This window comes from Centroberyx affinis, unplaced genomic scaffold, assembly GCF_046629955.1.
Source record: "Centroberyx affinis isolate AG114_WGS23_722 - 3 ecotype Tasmania unplaced genomic scaffold, CSIRO-AGI_Caff_v1 ptg002666l_1, whole genome shotgun sequence".
In the NCBI taxonomy this organism is placed as follows: Eukaryota; Metazoa; Chordata; class Actinopteri; order Beryciformes; family Berycidae; genus Centroberyx; species Centroberyx affinis.
Genome location: NW_027280852.1, coordinates 40,666 through 60,908, shown reverse-complemented (window position 1 = coordinate 60,908; position 20,243 = coordinate 40,666). Strand labels below are relative to the sequence as shown.

At 40.0% G+C, this 20,243-nt stretch overlaps 1 protein-coding gene across 1 annotated transcript in view; it reads right to left on the bottom strand.

The window, feature by feature from the left end:
- LOC139657313 (CUB and sushi domain-containing protein 3-like) overlaps positions 1–20,243 on the bottom strand; it is a 117,988-nt gene that overhangs the window by 64,442 nt on the left and 33,303 nt on the right. The window contains exons 11-24 of the mRNA XM_071535104.1: positions 18,622–18,738; positions 17,652–17,867; positions 15,816–16,004; positions 11,736–11,836; positions 11,424–11,492; positions 10,997–11,153; positions 8,955–9,146; positions 5,560–5,686; positions 4,387–4,589; positions 3,632–3,823; positions 3,111–3,249; positions 2,335–2,522; positions 355–473; positions 68–143 (exon numbers count right to left, since the gene is read on the bottom strand). Coding sequence (XP_071391205.1) covers positions 68–143; positions 355–473; positions 2,335–2,522; positions 3,111–3,249; positions 3,632–3,823; positions 4,387–4,589; positions 5,560–5,686; positions 8,955–9,146; positions 10,997–11,153; positions 11,424–11,492; positions 11,736–11,836; positions 15,816–16,004; positions 17,652–17,867; positions 18,622–18,738 — 2,085 coding nt within the window. The remainder of the gene's footprint in view (positions 1–67; positions 144–354; positions 474–2,334; positions 2,523–3,110; positions 3,250–3,631; positions 3,824–4,386; positions 4,590–5,559; positions 5,687–8,954; positions 9,147–10,996; positions 11,154–11,423; positions 11,493–11,735; positions 11,837–15,815; positions 16,005–17,651; positions 17,868–18,621; positions 18,739–20,243) is intronic.

The window sequence follows — 20,243 nt, the reverse complement described above, 5'->3', positions numbered from 1 at the left end:
GTGTGTGTGTGTGTGTATGTGTGTTTGTTTGTGTGGGTGTGAGTGTGTGTGTGTTTGTGTGTGTTACCTTGACAACTAGGTAATGCTCTGTTCCATCCAGGTCTGCCATCGTCTCCCATACTGCAGGTTAGAGTAGAATAACCCTAAAAATAACAAAAAAACCCCATCACATTACAGTAAGAAAAAAATCAGCATTTATCCATGTATTTATGATGGACACGTCTATCTATCTATCTATCTATCTATCTATCTATCTTGCCTGTGCAGTTCTTCAACTGCATGGGCAATATGGCTGAAAATACCCTTAAATTACCTATAGCGCATGACTGTTGAAATTGTTTTCAGTTTTTGTACCTGCAAAACGTATCCAGCCTCACAATAGAAGGTGACAGTAGAGCCAAGCTTATAATCAGATCCCAATCTGGTCCCATTCAGAACCACACCTGGGTCAAAACATGATTCCCTCAGCTTGGCTGGAGAGAGAGAGAGAGAGGGAGAGAGAGACAGAGAGAGCGAGAACGAGAGAGAGATAAACAGAAAAGAAAGAAAGAGAGAGAGGTGAGGCAGACAGACATGAATAATACAGCAAATTTTAATAATAAATAACTCCCTGGACGATAATCAATGAGGCAGCAGGCATTTAGTTGGCCTTTTTAACAGTCTATTTGACTTAGCTGCCTTTGCCAAAGATGGAGCACAAACGATAACTCCATCCCTGGGCTTTTGTATGCTACATGAACCCTGCAAATTATGGCTTTGCCCCCACTGGCTACCCTGCATCATCTTGAGACTTAATTCCTGTGAGCCCCAGAGAAGCCCATGTTGATACTGATGTGTAAGTAAGTCAAACTCGCTCCTCTGACACTATCTTTCTGCCAATTCAGCAGAAATACTTTGGTGATATAAATACCTTTATTTCCCGGGTGAAAATCAGTCTAATGTATGCAGTCTACAGTGTGGAAGGCTAAATATGTGGTGGTTTATAGCATATTGAGTGTTTAGGGCTTGTACAGTAGTGTTCGTTACTCAAAGTCAAAGATAAAAAGTCAGCAGTGTATTTGTAAACACACTTTGGAGACGTCCCGTCATAACTCGAGACATCTGAAGCGTTCTATCATGCTAACTGTTAAAGCGTTAAAAACTCATTTCCCATGTTTCCTTGTTTGTGGAAGACAAGAGATGAGTCAGAAAACAACCACCAATGTAATCACATTGCTGAGCAGAGTATATTAAAATTGTTTTTCAACAAGTGACAGTTACAGAGTGGCTAACTGAACATTGAGGACATCTCCAGCTGGGAGGAGTGTCTCTAATTTCTGTTTTCATTTCAGAAAGACATTTATTTTGCGTATTTGCAGTGTATTTACAGGTGATGTCTGGTTTAAGAGACAACCCATTAGACTCCTCAGTGCCAATTACAGGGTGACGGTGCTGCTTTCTATTGGGGTAAAGGTCATAGTGATGGTATGGTGGATGCATTGTAACACTTAAAATGTTTTTTTTGTGTAATATATCAAAGGCTTTGTTCAGACTGCAGGCAAATCCGATTTGTTTCTCAAATATGATCTTTGGTTCTGACTGTCCACACCGTTATTTGCAAGTGAGCAGGTCGGATTTGTGTGTTCAGGCACTGTTAAGCTATCTGCATTGGTTGTGGTGGGAACGACGTTGGCGTGTGTACGTATGGTAACTGACGTCAAGTTTTTCAGATAGAAACCAAAACAAAAAGCTGCAAATGCAGCATGGAGACGTATCATTTTTCCTCCGCACCACAGCATGATCTAGTTGCGGTACAGAATTCCTCGTCACAGTAGACAACATCCCCGACAGTAAAGGCTGTTATTGATATTCTCCATTTTCGTTTCTGGCACTCTGGATGTGACGCCAAAGGCATGTGTCACGCTGTGCGTCACGTTAAGGACAGTTTGAAAACCGATTTGAGCGGCTAGAGCAGTCAGACTGAGACGCATTTGTAGAAATCTGGTTTGAATCACATTTCAAACCACATACAAATGTGGCTTTCCATGTGGTCTTTTGCTGTTCAGACTTGATAAAATCAATCCGACTCTAATCTGGATATACCAAAAATCTGATTTGGGCTGGCAGTCTGAACATAGCCAAAGAGGCATAGTGATTTTACAGTACTACGTATAAGTATATGGGTTATATTTGCCTTATAGTCAAGACAGAATCCAGTACAAGAAACTGAAACTTCCCTGCAGAATACAAAATGTGTGGTTTGTGTTGTTGTCTGCTGTAGTGTTAGTATTATTATTTTAGAAGCTATCCTAGTAGTATATACTATATATAATGATGGTGGTGCTATAATTTTACCTTTGTATTCCAGGTGAAAGCCGGTATAAGAAACTGAGCCATCACTGCGGAAGGCTAAATGCATGGAATTAGAGCTGCTCTCTATTCGCTCTGGCAGTTTGCTGTCCTGGAAACTACCGATCAGAGGACTGTTGCTATCCGGACCGTCGTAGATATACAGGAAGTCATAGTTAGGCTCAATGCTGAAACTAGAGACAGATAAACAGAGAGGTGGAGATGGAGAGAGGGTGGGGGAGGAGATGGGCAGGAGAGAAAGTGTCAACAAGAAACTGCAGGACTGTGTGTCCACCAGGAACCGACAGCGCTGGCTTTGTTTCTTATTTATACTAGAAAGCATATGCTGCATGTTGCTGAGAGTGCTGAGAGCTTAGTGGGCTTTCAGTGCAACAGAGCACCAAGTGCTAGAAGTTACAAATATTTCAGCTCTTAGCAAAATAGTGTCATGGTCCAAACTGGTTGTCAGTAGTCTCACACAATAGCAACAGAAGCGGGTATGACCAGTGCTTCATCCAGGCGTTATACTGCAAGATAAGTAAGAAGGTGACTGGTGGTTACAGGGCCTTCATCATCCAATAGGGGTTGATATGATATGATTTTTTAGTTCACTAGCCTCAGTGGCTAGTGGATTACAATAGTTACCAGAAACTAAGAATTTTCATTCTACATTGTGACAGGTGTCAGGTTAAGAAAGATAGCTGATTTAGATTCAAAATGAGGCGTCAGTTTAATCAAGTCAAGTCAGTTCAGTTGGATTATTTAGCAGAGTGGAAGGTTACCTGATGAAGGCCAGTGACAGGACATAGTCAGAGTTCACAGCAATGAGCCAATCACAGTCCTTGGAGTGGGGGTAGGGGTGGGGGAAGTTAGGAGACAGTATAAAACCACTGGAGCCGGTTAGGTTTCCTCCACAAGGCGCTGTGGTGGGAACAGAAGGGAAGGCAAATTCATTAATTCTAATAATCAAAGTCTTACAGCAATTCATCTCCAATGACAGTTGGCTAAAAACATAAAATGTTCTCTCAATTTCAACCGTATAGGATGAAAACCTAATTTCAGTTCACTTAACGTAATGAAAAACACCAAAGTTTTGGTTTTCGTTCAAAAGCAGCACAATGCAGAAAAATGGCTAGGCTGGTTTAATAGTATCAGAGGTATATTCATTAAAAAAAAGATTACTTTACTAGGCTAATTTGAGACGTCCCTCCTGGGCCCAAAACTACTCCATACTCTCTCTCTATATATATATATATATACATATGTACTTATACACCGTATATATGGAAGCTGGACCTCTCACCTATGCAGACAGGCGGGCTGGGCTGCCAGTAGTATCTGTTATCCACTTGTATACAGGTGATTTTGTCGTCCCCCTGGAGCTCGTATCCTGGGTCACACTGAAAGGACACTGAATCCCCCGGCTCACGGCCGTCTCCACTACGACTGCCGTTCATAGGCACTCCTGGGTCCCTGCAGGCTGTAGCTACTGAGCCTGCGAGGGAGACAGCAAGGAGAGAGAGGGGAGGAAGGAAGGAGAAAGAGGAGAGGAAAGGAGAAGAAAGAGAGGAGCGGAGTTGTTAATATAAGAATCTGTGTCACACTGAACTATTACGGTGATTAGACTAGTACATTTATCTAAAAAGAACAATAATTCAAGTAATTGTTTAGAAAATATAAAATATCTGTTATGAACACCCCATTTGTAAATTGGTAATGGTTTGGCGCAAAGTGATTATTTGTGATATGCAATGTCTTTGCTCTCCCAATTAGCTGAAAAGTTGGCAGGGATTAACTTGAATTTTGGAATTCTTGTAAAACGGAGAACCACAAGAAAAAATACCATCGCACATTTTGGGTCACCCATAGATAAAAAGCATTATTTCCCTCTGTTAAGCAGGTTTGGTTTTTAGGAAGCTTTTTAGGAGTGCATAAGGGGTCAACCATCAATATTGGTCACTCTGGGCACCCATAGTCACGTAGAATCAGCAACAGCAGTAGCGAGAATTCCCAATATTAATATTCACATTTTTTATTAATGGCCTAAGTATTACTTACTGGAGAACTGAATAGCGAATCCAGACTTGCTGATGTAAAAATCCGTCTCAAACTGAACAGTGACAGTGTTCAGTGTAGAATGGATTCCCTCAGGTAGCAGAGACCCACTGAGCTCTGCCAAAGACATTTCATTCTCCGCTGGTCCGTCCCAAACCTTCAACATGTCATGGCTGGCCTCCGTGTCAAATGCCAAGAACTGAAGACTGCAATTTGCATAAAAAATAAGAGATTATCAGTACTATTAATATTGTCTTTTCATTAAATGAGGGCTAGCAGGATCTAATTTTCTAAAGGTCCGTTCCAAACTTTTAAGAAGTCATAACAACTGAAGGATGGAATATAAAACATATTTCTTTTTAGTTATTGTATCCATGATCAGAGACATTAAACCTTCAACGGGAAAAGAGAACAGATGGAAAAGAGATAACATGAGAAACAGTGTGGAGCAGAATAAATTAAACCTTAAATCTCAAATATGATAATCATATCTTAAAGTTATAACTTGCTTAAAGTTTTTGGGCGACTGCTCAGGAACTCTCACCCTTGCATCACTTCTTTTGATCGCAAGAGGATTGGTGGATTACTTTCACTTTCAAAAGGCTTAATTTACAGTATATAAGCCCCAGTGAGGGATTTTGATATAAATTATGGATGCATTAACCGATTTTTAAAGGGTAGGGCTTGCTTAGAGAGAATTATCTCAACTGTCAGTCCCCACTGAAACTCAGATCAACATTCATTTTGCTCTGTCAGATGTTGGCCTTGTATAAAAATCTTTGTTAACCGCTATGAGGGAAAAATGTTTTCAATGTAATAAATAAAAATATGAACACAGCCAAAAGTGGGGCAACAGTGGCTCAACAGGTGGTGTCATACTGCAATTTCAGATCGGGCCATTAAAATTTTAGATTTGAGGTTTTCTTAAATTAAGTAAGTAAAAAAAAGAATAAGTCAGGATTTGAATCAGCATCATCACATTTACTACACTGACTTCCCTATTCCCAGAATAGATGTTAACACAAATATTTTTCAATCTCTCATCTCTACAAAATGGATGTTCTGTTTATTTGATGATGAACACAAATTGATAGTACTGAAATGACCATTGAAATGAATGACATTGACATGAATGACAACTTTACTATTGGGACGTTTTTTGGAATGCTGTATTACCTCACAATATTCCCCGAGTCCACCTCGATGCTCCAGGTGCAGCGCAGATTGTTGTCATAGGGAAACGGGTATCCAGGAGAAAGGATCCGCCCTGAAGACTCACCTTTAAAACGACCTCCGCACTCAGCTACAGCACACAACCACACCCACACCCACCCACACACACACACACACATACACACAGGAGAGCGTTAATATGTACCTATACATACAAACACACAAGCAGGTCTCTGTATCTCTGTCTGTCTGATTAGTCTTATCATGACAACATAACAAACAACATCAGTTCAACCAAACTCATGTGTGATTGATGTGTAGGTGTGTGTGTGTGTGTGTGTGTGTGTGTTTCAGTGTGTGTGTGATATATGACAGGTCAACCAGCTATCTGTCTGCAGTGGTTGTTTATCAAGCCAATCAGATCCACTCAGCGCACCTCGGCAGCCAATGAACAGTGATTAAACGATCACCATGGTGAGAAATGGAATAAGAAAGAATCTAACTATCTTTCTCTGTCTCCATCTGTCCTCTCTCTCACATGCACACACAAGAGAGAAGAGAAGAGCAGAGCAGAGAAGAGAAGAGAAGAGAAGAGAAGAGAAGAGAAGAGAAGAGAAGAAAAGAGAAGAGAAGAGAAGAGGAGTGGAGGAACAAAGTGCTGATCCTGCATTCCTCCCTAAAGAATCACCGCTCATTATATAACAGGAAATGATCCCCCCTCTCTCTTTGTCTCTCTCTGTAATATCTTTTCACAACTCTCCCCTCCTCTCCTTCCCCTCCTTTCTTGTCTCCCTCCTCCCTCAGGCTCTCCACCCTCCTTCACTAGAATATATTATCTGTAGTAATAGGAGCGATATTAAGACTAGGAGTCAGGATGGGGGGAGAGAGAGAGGAAAAGAGGCAGAAGCGAAAGAACAGGGAGAGAAACAAGGCGGAAGTAAAGAAGGAGAGACCGTAAGTAATAATATGAGGCAATATGATATTAAGACTGGAGGTTAGCTGAGGTCGCAGCATGTCATTCCTAAAATATAAAGTCAGAGAATATCAGCCAGTGGTTTTATGACTGTTTCATTATTGATAGCGAGAGGGAGAGAGACTTATTAGGCTGAATCAGAAATCAGAAAGTTCAGCAGTGGCACTGAAGGAAGAAAGGTGCTTAAAACACTGGGCTTGCTGTTACGCTATTACAGCTCCCATCTGGGGCCCAGTTGGAGCAGCCATTTTGTGTCACTCCTTATAGGCTAAGCATTTGTTTGAGTTAATTGGAAAATCTAGCCATTAAACCAAACACTTACTGGGAAAGGCTCAAAATGGCTGCCACAAAACGATCCCAGGTGGGAGATATGACATCAAGTGAAAGTAAATAGCTCCAAATAATGTTTTCATGACTCATAATCACAGGGGAAATGCTTCTGGGACTATATAGAGCAATATCAAAGCACTTAGGGTGCTACATACCGTGTGTGTGTGTGTGTGTGTGTGTGTGTGTGTGTATGTGTGTGTGTGTGTGAGTCAGAGAGAGAGAGAGAGAGAGAGAGAGAGAGAGAGAGAGAGAGAGAGAGAGAGAGAGAGAGAGAGAGAGAGAGAGAGAGAGAGAGAGAGAGAGAGAGAGAGAGAGAGAGAGAGAGAGTGAGTTTTGGGAGGGTCAGAGCAGGAGAGAGTCATTTGGCATTGTCATTTAGCCAGCAGTGAAATTGAATAGCAAATAAATCATTATTATTGCCTTGTTGACATCAATATTCATAACCGTGGTGTGGTATTTCCTATCAATGTTAAAAGCCCTGGAATAAAAAGCATCTGAATTAAAAAAAAGTAATGATTTAATAATGGAACTTTTAGAAATATATCAATGCACTAAAGGGGGTTGCTTCACAGTAGGCTTTGTGTCCCTGAATGAATTAAACCGAATGGTCGCATGCAGCGACGAAAATGGCTGCTGCAAAATCAAGTCAATTAAAATGTATTTATCAAGCAATTCGAATAAACAGGTTTATCACTCAGACATTTATAGAGTAACAAAGACATAAGTACAGGTAAAAACGAGAGAAATGCTTGTTTGTGTGTGTGTGTGTGCGTGTGTGTGTGTGTGTGTGTGTGTGCTTGTTTGAGTAGATAGCACAGCAATGAGGCAACATGACTGCAGTCTACGGGAGCAGAGAGCAAATCACCCACTGCAGGAAAGGAAATGGAATTGTTGGGTAGAGGGAGTTCAGGTAGATTATAAACTGTGCTGAATAAATGGGCTTCTAGTCTGAACTTAAAAACGAAGATGCCGTTTGATTCCCGACAACCGCGAAGAAGGTGATTCTGAAGGAAGCCGGCCCTGTAGGAGAAAGCCTCCACCTGTTTTCTTTCGAAGATGGGGGATAAACAGAGAATTTGTATTGGCGACAAAGTCAATCTGCAATATATTGCGGGTAAAGGCCACGTAAAGCTTCGTACTGTACTTTAGATGTAGGACTTTGTAATCAATACGTGGACGTACATGGAGTTAATGGCAGAGACTAAGCCCGGGGTAACGGGACCGTGTTTTCTGATTTGGTTCGGTATTCTAGCTGCTGAGTTTTGGATAAGTCAGAGATTTCAGAGAGTGTGAAGCTGAGACTAGTACATTGCAGTAATCAATTCTGGAAGAAAGAAAAAGCATGGATACATTTTTCTAGGTCGGCAAAGAAGAGGAAGTGCCTAATATTGTAGATATCTTTAAAGTGAAATTGTGCTGTTTTGGATGTTGCTGTGTGCAATTGTCAGCAAAGAGGTCCGGATCAAAATTATGAGATTTTTGACAGATTCCTACAATCAACCCTGCTCCCCTTTCCCTCTCCAGTTTATTACCTATTGTACTTTGTTATTTAAGGTTCAATCCATAATTGTGTGTTGTATGTGCCTTCATGTGTGTCTGTATACATCCGTGTGCCACTATGAAACAAAACCCTTTACTTTTATCCCTGAAATGTCCTTAATTTTGCCATTACATAAGCATGAATTATCTATTAACAATGACATGGCTTTCAAAAAGTAAGGGTTAGTATCATGGGTTTTTAAGGGATCTATTCATGGGTTGATTTACTAGTAATTAAGGGATTTCTTATGTCTTTTGTGCATGGTTTACAGGGTTATTAATGAGTTACTAATGGAAAGTTCCTGTTCCCTGAATTTTTCATTATATTAGAAAGTAACCAGTCAAAAATTAAGGGGGTCTTTGAGGGCGTTTCGATGGGGTCTCGTCCATTAATAACTCCCTTAACTAATTTTAAGGGGATTTTGCATGGATTCAGGGGTGAATTAATGTAAATGTAAGGTTATTTTAGGGATTATTAGTTCGTAGTGATTTGTGTGTCTTTCTTACAAAGCTCTTCTCAAAGCGCAAAACTGCCTCACAGCAGAAAGAGACGTACCGATGCAAGAAGGCAGCGGGTTATCCCAGGCTCTCCGCTCCCCTGTCATGCACTTCAGCATGGAAGCCCCATGCAACGTGTATCCTGGTTCACATCTGTACGTGATGCTGCTCCCAGAGAAATGGCCTTGGTCGTTCACCTTGAAGCCGAACTGAGGCACGCCTGGGTCCTCGCAATGAGACAACTCAAAACCTGGAGAGAGAGAGAGAGACAGAGAGAGAGAAAGAGGGAGAGAGATCTTTACAATCTGTTTCTTTCTCCATGTTCACTATGGGACAGCTAAGACCTACTGGGGAAACAGAACTAGTGTTTAGACGCACAGCAATATTCCCTTTATATGTGGCATACTCAAGTATTCTGTTTTACAGCTTGCTGATGTATCATATCCATTTAAGCTCTCACCCTGATTATAAAAAACAAAACAAAACAAAAAAAAAACTGAAAAAGATACATGGGACATACCAATATTAGCAGGGATACTGAAGCATGTAAATACCGTATCCTGTTTAATGTTGTTTTTCACAGTCTGCCTGAGCTCAGTTTCCATGGTAATATTCAGAATATTCTGTTTATTCATGAGCACAATTTTGGATTTTGGAGAGCATGATATGAAGATACATATAAATAGCTTATCTTAATGAGACCTTAACCAAGATTTGATCTATTACCTAGAAGACTATCTGCATGCCAAAATGCTCTCAGAGGTATGCATTTATTGTTTAGCAATTTGAACAGAATGCTACAGTTGAGATCATCCTCACATCTGGTCTGAATTTAATTGTAGCCTACAGACATAAGACATGAATGTGGAAATAATGTGACCTAGTGGTTCCTTCCTCCAAACGAATAACACTGCTGCGATGTTCTTTCGGTCAGTGCGTTCCATTTCTGAGAAAATATGCATGGCGAACTAACTTTTGGCGGCACCGGTAGGAGAAAGGTGAGGTGCAGAGGAGTAGGCTAAGTAGCGCTCGGCTCTGCCCGTACAGCAGTGAGGCGGCGCAACTTCAAAGCAGAATACAAATCATCTTGCATGACTCCATTTAAATGATTAGATTGTCTACTTTCAACACATGCATATTAGAGGGCACTGCCAAACGTGGGCGTGTTTTGGTGCTCATGAGAACACACCTTTCACATCCCATCCTACGCTCGGATCGGGGAGCTCTATGAAAGCTTTGTTAATCAAACGTGACAAGTTTCTTATGATCATTTCAATGGTGGAATTTGCAATGAGTTCTGTGATGGTTTCACAAATGGGGACCATTGAGGATTAAATTGATTCACCACGCACATTACATTCATCAGGAATTTGTACACCTGCCACATGGAATGCACTTGCGGAAACGATCTGATTTTGATCCTGGTTAGGTTTTACTCTCCAGTGCTGTTTGTATCAGCACATAACTCCAGCTACAAGTCATGCATCTATCTTAAAGGCATGTGTACTTTTAGCATATCCTAGTCGGTGGTATACAACAGCTTGTGATAAAAATGTACTTCAATGGACCAGTTTGAATCTTTATCACTGTAGCACTACAACCAGATTTAAGTAATTTACACTAATGAAAGTACATACTCAGTGTCTTAAATGTATACTAGTATGCAACATGTATTTACGATAGTTTGCTATTTTGAACATTTGCCATGTATTCTCTGTCCACCACTCTAACCAGTAAAAAATCTAACCAGTGCTAAAATGTGTACTGTATTCTAACCAGAGGTAATACATATAAGTTTAAAGTGCAAACTAATGTGCAGTATATACACACTTGGTTGTATGTACTTGTACTTGAATACACCAGTTTGAAGCCTCTTGCTGCATTTAAACACCATGTACACTAGATTAATGTGTATATACTGTACCAGTCTGAATTGTACACTAGTTCCAATTTAATATACTTACTAGAGTGGCACCACTCTTGTGCATTCTTGATGAGAGTAGAACTCAACCACAGTATGGTTTAGACCCAATTACAGTGTATACCAGTTTGAAGTGTGCGCTCATTGAAAGTGCATACTGGTTTGTAGTGTATACTTACTGGAGTAGACCAGTTTGAATCCTTCCCCTGTGTGTTCTGTGTCACTGTAAAATTCCAGCCACAGATGGTTTGAGGTGGAAATCAGCGTCAGACCCAACATGGACGATCCGGTGAACGCTCCAAGAACATGGGCCGTGTTGTCTTTACCATCATAAATCTGTAAGAACAATAGCGCAGTTCACTGATGCTATGCAAATACAAGATAATGACCAAACAGAGATGATCCAGTTAAGGCTCCAAGGACACTGAGTGAATTTTCTTCATCGTCATTGATCCGTTTTACAGACGGATGTCAGGGAAGGAGAATGACTGAGCAACCAGTAAACACTCCAAGAATGTGGGCTGTATTGTCTTGTTGCACATTAAGGGAAAAGACTGTGTGTGTGTGTGTGTGTGTGTGTGTGTGTGTGTATGGATGTGTGTCTACCTTGAGTATATCCCCCTGGGCTAGATGGAAGGTTCTAGCAGAAATATTGATGCCTTTCCCAGCCTGCACCTGCAGTCAACATAAAATCCGAATCAGATTTATTCACCAACAAAGCAGACAACATGTACTCACAAAGGTCTGGAGCTAGCTAATAACTTCAATGAATTTTCATAATGAGTTCTACATTCGTGCCAGCATAAAATATTTAGAGTCCGTTATCACCTTTTTTCAAACGTTTGAAAAACACAATGAGTCACTTTGCTTTTATTCACCAAAAACAGATTTACATTCGAGGGTGAAGGGAGTCATTACCTGGATGCTGTAGATGCACTCGTGGTTGTTGTCGTAGTTCATGGGGTAGTTGGGAGAGAGAAGGATCCCTTCATTATTTACTACTGAGGAACCGCACTCCGCTGAGGAAGAGGAAGAGGAAGAGAGACAGCAAGAGAAGAGAGTAGAGAAGAGAGTAGAGAATGAGAAATGATCGATTTTAAAGGTTTGGTTTAATCGGTTTAATGATTAAAATTAACATTCTCACTCACTCTAAAGAACAGTTTTATAATGATATGATATGATATATATACAATAATATAATGATAAAATATAGTGATGTGAAAGTGTGCTGCAAAAACATGGAAGTCGGTGAACCCGAAGAAAACGTCCCACATTTGAAACTCCTCTGGAATTTCTCCAGAAAAAAAAGTTTTTTTTCTCATTGTACGAATTTACTGTATAAAAGTCAAGTCAAGTTTATTTATATAGCCCTTCATCACAAGCCTGTCTCAAAGGACTTGCTTAATAAAAGTTTCCCAGCCATTGTACAAGCAGTCATAGAGAATACATCAGGTTGAGTTGTATTGTCTTGCTGCGCGAGTTTTCCTCCTTAACATCTTGTCCTTGGAGTGAAAAAGTTTTTATTTTTCCCCCCTACAGAGGATGATGATTCCAATATTTTTTATAAATGGGTGAATACTTCTACTGCTGTGTGTGCTTGTGTGTGTGTGTTTGAGAGAGAATGTGTTATTATTATCTCATAGGATGCAAATGTCGCTGAAAGAGTAGAAAATGTAGAAAAGGGGTCACTTGTGAGGACAGAGATAGGTATGTGTATGTTGTTCTCTCTCTCTCTCTCTCTCTCTCTCTCTCCCTCTCTCACTCACTCTGTGTGTGTGTGTGTGTATGTGTGCCTGTGTGTGTGTGCAATTTAATAACCCTGTTAAACTGTTGTATTGTTAGCCATCTAGTACTGTAGAGGAGGATGGGCAGGTAGTAAAACTCAAAAACTAATTTACCTAAAGATCCTCTCTCTCTCTTCACTTCTCTCTTTTGCCCTCTATCTACAGTATCTCTCTGTCCCTTTCCTCTCTCTCTCCCTCCCTTCTTCCCCCTCTCTGTGTCTCTACTGGTGTAATAGTCATATTACAGCTGTCATATCGTCAATAAATCACGCTGCTACAGTTTCCATTTAGAAAATTACCTCTCCACCCTCTCCCTCTTTCCTCTTTAACTCTCTCCCTCTCTCGCCGTCTCACTCATGCTCTCTCTCTCTCTCTCCCTCTCTATGAATAGTGCCGTCTTTACCCTCCGCTACTTCAATCAATCCGCCTCTTCCTCTCCTCCCCAGTCTTCTCCTCTCCCCTCATCTCCTCTCTTCTTTGCTCCTTTCCTCTACATTTTCACCCTCTCCTCTCCTCTCCTCTCCTCTCCTCTCCTATAGCACTAAATAGAATACCATATTTTATATGACATGACTGATGAAAAGGGTTAGTATAGACAGAGTAAAAGAGGCAGGCCATGGACATGTTTGATCTTATGAAAAATCTAAGTTACTCTACAAACAATATGTTTAATCTTGTAGGAAAGAATGGAGAATGGCGTGTCAGACCACAAACACAAGCCGCAAAAACATCCAATGAATCCACAAAGTCTGTCTCCTATCCAATCAATGGTAGAACTCTAGGTTGTGCATCAGTATGACATCTGGTATTACTGATTGACCATAATAAAAAACAAAAAACAAAACAAAACATAAACTAAATACAGAGACCAAATTAGTTCAACCTAAGTTAACATAGCTAACATGATATACAGCTAACAAGACAATGAGGTTGATATTCTTTCCCTCTCCTTCCCTTTCTCCCTCCTCTCCTCCTCTGTGTTGTGTTGCAGCACATCATGCAGCAATGCAACACAACACACAGGAACTAAATATAGCAGAGCACACCACACCACACCACACTGCAACACCACTCTCTCTAAATGCCTCTTTGCATTATCAATCTTTACAGGCTGACGACAGTGTAATGTAATGTGTAATGACAGTCAAACACGTAAACGTTGACATAGCTAACATGTAAGACTGAAAATATATATATTTTTTTTTTATTTGGTTAACCAGCAATGTAAAAATACAGGGTTTAGAACTCTACAACCTGGGCAAACTGTACTGTACTGTATCTACAGCAGTGCTCTTTCACCACAAATGGACAGTACTGTCTGTCTTGCTGCACCTGTAATTGTTCCAGACTATTCATGTCTGTGCTGAAAACAACACACCCTGTGGAGGAGTGCAGAAATGTTCAGTTTTGTCTCTGTTGCTATTTGTTCTTATTATTGTCCCTTATCGATTCTACATCTGCACCCAAATCAAACCTCATTTAAGGCATTTCCTGCTCACAAAGACCTTGAAGTTTGTCCCTCTCTGCTTTTTCAGACTGCCAGCGCCATTTATCCTCAGCCTTGAGTTGTTTTCTGCCTGTGACTCTCCATTAAATGTCAGAATGCTTGGTTACACCATTATGGATTACAGCCCAAAATGGGGCATGGACCTACTTCTGATGGGTCACCACATGACAAGAGTACAAGTAGGTTTTGATGAACCTGGTTCCCAGAGTAAATGTAGAATTTGTCATTCAGGTGCTGGGATGAAAATTGTTCAAGAGAATGCCTGATCAAAACAATGGAATGAAATGCATCTATTTCTTCCTTCCAGTCTTTGTTTTGGAAGGTACATTCTGCCAGGGGCTGTCTTTTTCACATTAGTTTACTCAACAGGTTTTGGAAAAACAACATCCAAGACCATAATATATCTTAAATATAAAATTATAAGGATGAAACAAAAAAGTCACAGCTATAGGTCCATATATAAGTAGTTTCACCGCACACTGCTGTAGACTAACTTGCTTTAATAGCTCTTTATTTTCATGAAGCTCAACAAGTAAAACATTTGAGAGCAAACAACACGTTTCGCATCTGCTTCCTCACGTTCGCTCTCTTAAATAAATCTGATATTCAAGAGTGAACTTGAGTTAGTTTGGTATATCTCCTGATTATGTATATATACAGAATATATATGTAAGAATACACATTTATTATTATTATTATTTGCATTTTTGCACTGTCTCCATAGTCTCTATATTATGTACATTACCTCTATTGTTTTATCTTAGTATCTCTTCTTTTTTATTATTTTATTGTACTTGCTGTACTTGTTTTCCTTGGTACTGTCTGCCAGTTGCTGCTGTGCCTACTGGTGACTTACTCAAGAAATATCACTGACATTTATTGTTCATGCAGCAACTGAGATTTGGTTTGGAAGAGATGTGGCATTTGTACAGAGTTCTGTCTGCTTGGTGTCAGTGTAGTTCACTTAATTCAACAGCTTTTTGGAATACAATGTTTAAAAAATAATAATAATATGCAGCTTAGAATAATTAAGGATCGTGACACATTAAATCTGAAAATGTTCTGCCAAGGTGGTACTTGACTCCTCCAACAACTGACTGCCATTCTCTTTTCTGAATGCTCCAGAAATTCTCTCTCTTTCTGCCTCTTTCTTTTTTTTTCCCATCTCTTCCTCCCTTCTCTCATTCTTTGTCTTTTGTAAAAACCCAACACAGCTCTTGGCCTTGTGTGTCTGCTGCCAACAGAAATGAGAATGCCCAGGTTCGTAAAAAGGTAACTTGACATTCAGAAGTTTTGTTATTTGCAAACAAAGTTTAACACATCAGCAGCAAATTTCTCAACACATTTTGGTGACGCATCATCACCGGGGACATGCATGCTCTTCCACTAAATAATTCAAACCTTATTTCTCCTTTGTTTGTGAAAGACAGAGGTAACAGAGAAAGCATCATATCTGTATTGTAATGACGGGTTATATCCTTACAAGTGACAGTTGCAAGGTTGCAAGCATAACATTTTACAAAATTATGCATGCAATTAAGCTTGGTGTTGTGTTGCAAGTAAAGCACACAATTTTGACAAGTGTGGGATGAATAAAAAATAAAAAATATCAAATTGTCTCACTGACTTGGTCACTGACTTAACACACTAAATCATGACAGTAGTAGTCGTATGAGATATAACATTAACAGTAATATTACTACATACCGACACATCTCGGAAGTGGAGCGCTCCACATTCTCCGCCCCCCTCCCAGGCAGATTAACTCTGGCGCCCCCTCGAGGCGGTATCCCATATTGCAGGAAAAGGACAGCGTGTCTCCGATGCCGAAACTGTAGCCGTTTCTCCTGCCGAACCGAGGCATACCGGGGTCCTCGCATGGCTCCAGGGTGTATTCTGTAGAAAATAAATAGATATTAAAAACATAATAAATACATGAACAAATGTTAAAAATCTATTTTAATGTATTGTAACATCTCAGCATTCAAACAGGGAATATTCTGTGTATTATTTCTAGAAAATAGATATTATGTATTGTATATATATATTACTCCGTAGATATATAAACTGCAACTGCCTCGCCTGTCAAACTGAAACAGTATACATGCTGGAGTCAGAGTTTCAGGGTAAACTCAGGGTTTTTTTTGATTCCTCAAATATTGACTTGTTGGAGTGGCGATGTTTTCATCCTACAGCAGTGATATGCTTGAGTTATAATAGAAAGGCGGCTGCAAGGCCTTGGCATGTTAAACAGGATGATTTTGTTTATGGAACTGAATTGAACAAAATGACAACAATAAACTCAAATTAAACTGAAAACTGAAAATGAAACCTTCAGCTCCAGAACTAACTGAAATAAAGTGAAGACTAAGAGAGTCTTCAAATAATGGGAAGGCTCAGATCAACTATCAACACCTAATAGCTATTACTCCCATCCAATGACTTTTTTTTTGACATTCCATTAAAATATAATCTTTGCTTCATTCTTTGATTTTGTGCCTGAGATTGCTTGTAAAAGTACCTACAGTAGAAGTTGTGAAGTAGTAGTGGTGATAGGACGTAACAGTTACAAGTTAAAAGTAATTATACTACTTTCCACAGAATGTAATGTTGAGGCTGTTGTATGAAGCAAAGATCAGCATGTGCTGTGGTGGTAATAAGGGTCAATTCACTTGAAATCCAATCCATTCAAAATGTAAATAGAAACTATAAATCATTTGATAATTATAGAGCATTTGATTTATTTCTTAATATAAAGTTTCATTCCAAAATTATACCCACCATTTGAAAAAGAAAACATTCCTATTTTTACGAAATGATTAATAGCGTTAATATATCGTATTTTGGAAATTAACTCTTCATATGTTCAGATTGTGATCAGATTGTGATCAGAATGTTGACTGTCTGTAGCAAGGTGCAGCATCAGATTTATTTCCTCCTAAGGCGCAGATCATTTGGAGGAGGCAGACAGACTTTACCCTTATTTTACTGCTCTGTACTTCAGAGTGTGCTGCGGAGTGGAATAGCATGTTGAGATTGGCAAGTAGCGTCTCCGCTGACACCTCCCATGTGTTACATTCTCAGTACCAGCTTATGCCATCTGGGAGGCGGTACAAGGTCCCACAATGTAGACTCAACAGATTGAAGCGCTCTTTTTTTCCCCCAGAGTCAGTCAGAGTGCTGAATGGGCAGTTAGGTAAAGGATCTTGACTTATGAGGGATGTAGTCTGGGTCTCTGATGTGCGGGGTGCTGGAGCATTGGATGGGGCGGCTTTTGATGGGTGCTGCACTCAGGCTGAACTGTGTTATATATTTTACGCATTAGAACTGAGCACATCATGTGGATATGCATGTGGGTATGTGAAACTATGTGAAACCTTACTTGCTTTGGATGCAAGTTTTGAGAGATATGTATGCTGAATATAAACCTTTCTTATTTGAATTGTGAGGGAAATTGATTTCCTGAATCGACTGAATTGAAGGTAAATTCAACCTAGACCTTGTTGGAGTATAATAGTATAATACAATAGTTCAGTAATTTACCAGAGAAAGTTATGTTGAAGCCCTCGTATGAAATGGAAAAGTCAGAGATGAATCGTAGCTGGGCTTTGAAGTTGCCATAGAGACCAGCATTGATGTTGCTAGGCAACTCGTTGCCGGTCAGGCGAGCCAGTGGTTGCAGGAAACTCCCGTTCTCAGTTACCAAGAGGTAGTCGTGCTGGTCCTCAAGATGGAAAGAATTAAATTGAAACTGGACTCCTGTTAGAGACAGAGGCAGAGAGAGAGAGAGAGAGAGAGAGAGAGAGAGAGAGAGGGAGAGGGAGAGGGAGAGACTCTTAAGAATGATGTGCCATTTTCAGTCCCCTTGATAACTGTTAAAATTAGTTCAAACTGTGTTACAGTTTGTTGACAGCAGACCCAGTCAAATATGTTAGAGTCAACATTGCCAACATCATGATAGGCTAACAGAAATACAAAATAGATGTTAACATTTGGCTCACCTACAATTTAAAAATAGAAGGTTCAAGTCTGTCATGTTTTTTTCCCACTTCTCTCCATATATGATAGCACCCCTTAAACTTTAATATTCTCCTCTATATAATACATGTTATATCTCCAAACCATAGAAAAATGAGAGAAGAGATCTGATAATGCCATTAAATCCATGTATATAGTATTGCATAATTAATATATACATTGTCTATTATGTCTCTGTGTTTGAGTGCTTGCATCTCTGGTGGTGGTGGTGGTGGTGGTGGTGTGAGTGTGTGTGTGTGTGTGTGTGTGTTTCATACTAGTACACAATGCATGCCCATTTGTGTGTGTGTGTGTGTGTGCCACTGTACTTGCCACTGTCTCTCACTCTCTATAATTATTAGTGTGGGGCTGTGTGTGTGTGTGTGTGTGTGTGTGTGTGTGTGCCACTGTACTTGCCACTGTCTCTCACTCTCTATAATTATTAGTGTGGGGCTGTGTGTGTGTGTGTGTGTGTGTGTGTGTGTGTGTGTCTTACCTTTCCCATGGCTGACTTCAACACTCCAGGTACAGTTGAGAGATGAAGGGTAGCTGTCTGGATAGCCAGGACTAAGGATGGTTCCCCAGGGACCTCTAACATCCCCTCCACACAGAGCTAGAGAGAGAGAGAGAGAGAGAGAGAGAGAGAGAGAGAGAGAGAGAGAGAGAGAGAGAGAGAGAGAGAGAGAGAGAGAGAGAGAGAGAGAGAGAGAGAGAGAGAGAGAGAGAGAGGTTTAGCATCAGATTTTAGATAGGTAAGACAGGTAATGTTTCCCTGTGGACCTCTAACATCACTTATGTACATTAATATACTGTATATATATACATAGAGAGAGACAGATGAATAGGGCAGCTGTCTGTATAGGCAGGATCGAGAGTAGTTTCCTATGGACGTCTAATATCACCTCCACATAGGGACATACACATATTCCATAAACATAGTGTTAGAATGATACAAGGATGCTTGTCTAAACAACCAAGCTAATCTTCACCTGCTCCCTCTGAGAGAGAACTACAAGCTTCAAGCTGCTATTTTAGCATCTAGTATTTAGCAGAGTTTGAAAATGCTGTGAGGCAAAACAGGCTTCTATGATGATTCATGATAAGTCTTTAGCACAGATATTTCAATGAGATATCGCAATTTGCAAAATTGCCAATTTGTCCTCACAGCATCATTACAGAGCACGACCAAATGTGATCTGATGCACTTTGGAGCCCCTTTGCAAATATGTATTTGAAGTTTGATTGCTCTAGCATTAAATGTTTGCTCTTCTTCGCTGTCAACTCACTTCTTGTGTCTTGGCCAAATGGTTATGTGAAGCAAATTTCTGAATTTCAATCTGCGTAATAGCTGTAATCCAAATATGCTGTTTGCATATTTGCAAACTACAAAATTTTGTGAAGAATTGGATCATCTTTGTTGGAGAAAAAGCGAAAAAGAGGTTTTGCATACAATTCAAAAAGGTATAAAACTATCAAGGCAGAAATCAAACTACTATATGCAATGGATTCATGCTGAGTGAAGGAATCTGAGGAAACAAATATGCTGGCTATGCAGTTCAGGAGTTATTGGCTAAATTGCAAAGTTGCTTGTTATATTGTCACCATCTGGCAAATGTTTTGGCTGAATAGTGGGGGAGATTTGAAACCTATCCACCAAGTTTAATTGCTGTGGGACTTATGGTCTCTGAGTCTGAGGCAGAAAAAGAAGAATTGGAGGAAAACACCAAACAAAAACAATAGGGCTTGAACCTTAAATATTATTTGAGCTATGTTTACACAACATTAATGCTATACTATACTTGCATAGTGTGCAACAACTGGAAAATGTCTGTTTTTGCAAAGTTGTCTCTGAAAGCTTTTTTTTTATGTTAATACAGTATCATTTCAAGTTTGCTGGTATACAAACCAGTGAAGCAATACAACTGTTTCTTAGAGATTATTCAAAACATTGTGGGTGTCAGACGATGGCCTCAAGATAACCCTGGAGGTTCTGTGCACAAGTCAGCTGCACAGATTGTTGTGCGGTAAGGGACCTGTGCTTGTCTTCAGATGCTCAGATAGTTGATGCCAGGTCCTCAGCAAAGGTTTACAAACTATGTTGCTGCTAGTAGTATGCAA